At 46.5% G+C, this 1,427-nt stretch overlaps 1 protein-coding gene across 1 annotated transcript in view; it reads left to right on the top strand.

Moving 5' to 3' along the window:
- LOC101592018 (importin subunit alpha-1) overlaps positions 1–1,427 on the top strand; it is a 30,235-nt gene that overhangs the window by 7,712 nt on the left and 21,096 nt on the right. The window contains exons 4-5 of the mRNA XM_023714116.1: positions 4–185; positions 550–644. Of these exons, the coding sequence (XP_023569884.1) occupies positions 4–185; positions 550–644 (277 nt within the window). The remainder of the gene's footprint in view (positions 1–3; positions 186–549; positions 645–1,427) is intronic.

The raw sequence follows: 1,427 nt of genomic DNA, 5'->3' as shown, positions 1-1,427 counted from the left end.
CAGAAGTGACTGTAGTCCCATCCAGTTTGAGTCTGCTTGGGCACTCACTAACATTGCTTCTGGGTCGTCAGAGCAGACCAAGGCTGTGGTGGACGGAGGGGTCATCCTGGCTCTCATTTCCCTCTTGGTGTCTCCCCATGCTCATGTCAGTGAGCAGGCTGTCTGGGCACTGGGAAACATTGCAGGTACTTGCACTTAAATTCTTTGGTCTGAATGTATCTAATCATAATGGGATAGGAGAGGAGCCATGTTTTTAAGTAATAGTGACCTTGGTGTCACATTTGGAGCTTTCTTCAAGCCCTTTTTAGGGATGAGAGAAGGATCTGAAAAAGGCACCAGAGAGGCATCTAAATAAGTTGGGGAGCTTCTGATAGTGTATTCAGTCCTGAACATAGGTGGTGCTAGAAAAGTAGATGTGATTGATCTTGCTTTTTTGTCTGTTCATGTCATACCTAGTGATTGAACCTGGCTTTGTGTAAGCCAGGAAAATGCTCTTTTTTATCTCTGAACTATATCCCCAGCTGCTTAATGTTGATTATTTTTCTTCAGGTGATGGTTCAGTTTTCCGAGACTTGGTTATCAAATATGGTGCAATTGACCCACTCTTGGCTCTTCTTGCAGTCCCGGATATGTCATCTTTAGCAGTAAGTTATTCACATAAATAAAGTTGCTTGCTTTTGGGGGTCATTATTTGAGACAGGGTCTTGGCTATGTAGTTCAGGCTGGCCTTACAGGTACTAAATGGGCAAAGGTGGCTTTGAATTTGCAGCAATTCTCCTGCCTCAGCTTCCTGAGTGCTGGGATTATGGGTATGAACCACCGCACTGGGCAGCTGCTTACTTTTTTATTTATTTTATTTGTGTATTTAGTGCAGGGTCTCACTATGCAGCTCAAACTCCTAGTGATCCCCCTGTTTTCACCCTCCCAGCACTGGGTTTACAGGCCTGAGCTACTGCACCCAGTCTCTGGTTTCCAGCTCAGTGCACGCAGAGGTGGGGCTGGCTTGGCCTATGAGGCTAAGGATTGAACCCCAGTCTTTGTGCTTGCCTAAGCAGGCACTTAGTCTGCTGAGCTGTCTCGCTGACCTTGCTCACCTTTTTCATTTGGTTTTTTAAAGTTTATTTATTTTCTGTATTAGGTACAGCATCTTACTGTGCAGCTCGGACTCTACTGTTCCTCCCGTTTCAGCCTCCCCAGCTCTGGGCTTTCAGGCGTGCTCCATCAGAGTCTTAGTGGCTGGCTGGGTGTACCTGGGACTGCTGGCATGGCATGTAGTACGCTGGGGATTGAATCCAGGTCCTTTGCTTGTCTAGGCAGATGCTTAGACTGCTGAGCTTTCTCCTCGGCTCTGTTTTTTGAGTTGCACACTTTTTAAAATTTGATTCCTGGGGCTGGAGAGATGGCTCAGTGGTCTAAAGCACCTACTT

Source organism: Octodon degus, unplaced genomic scaffold (assembly GCF_000260255.1).
Source record: "Octodon degus isolate 3935 unplaced genomic scaffold, OctDeg1.0 scaffold00033, whole genome shotgun sequence".
NCBI lineage: Eukaryota > Metazoa > Chordata > Mammalia > Rodentia > Octodontidae > Octodon > Octodon degus.
Note: the sequence above shows the minus strand (reverse complement) of the source record. Positions and strands in the feature narration are given on the sequence as shown.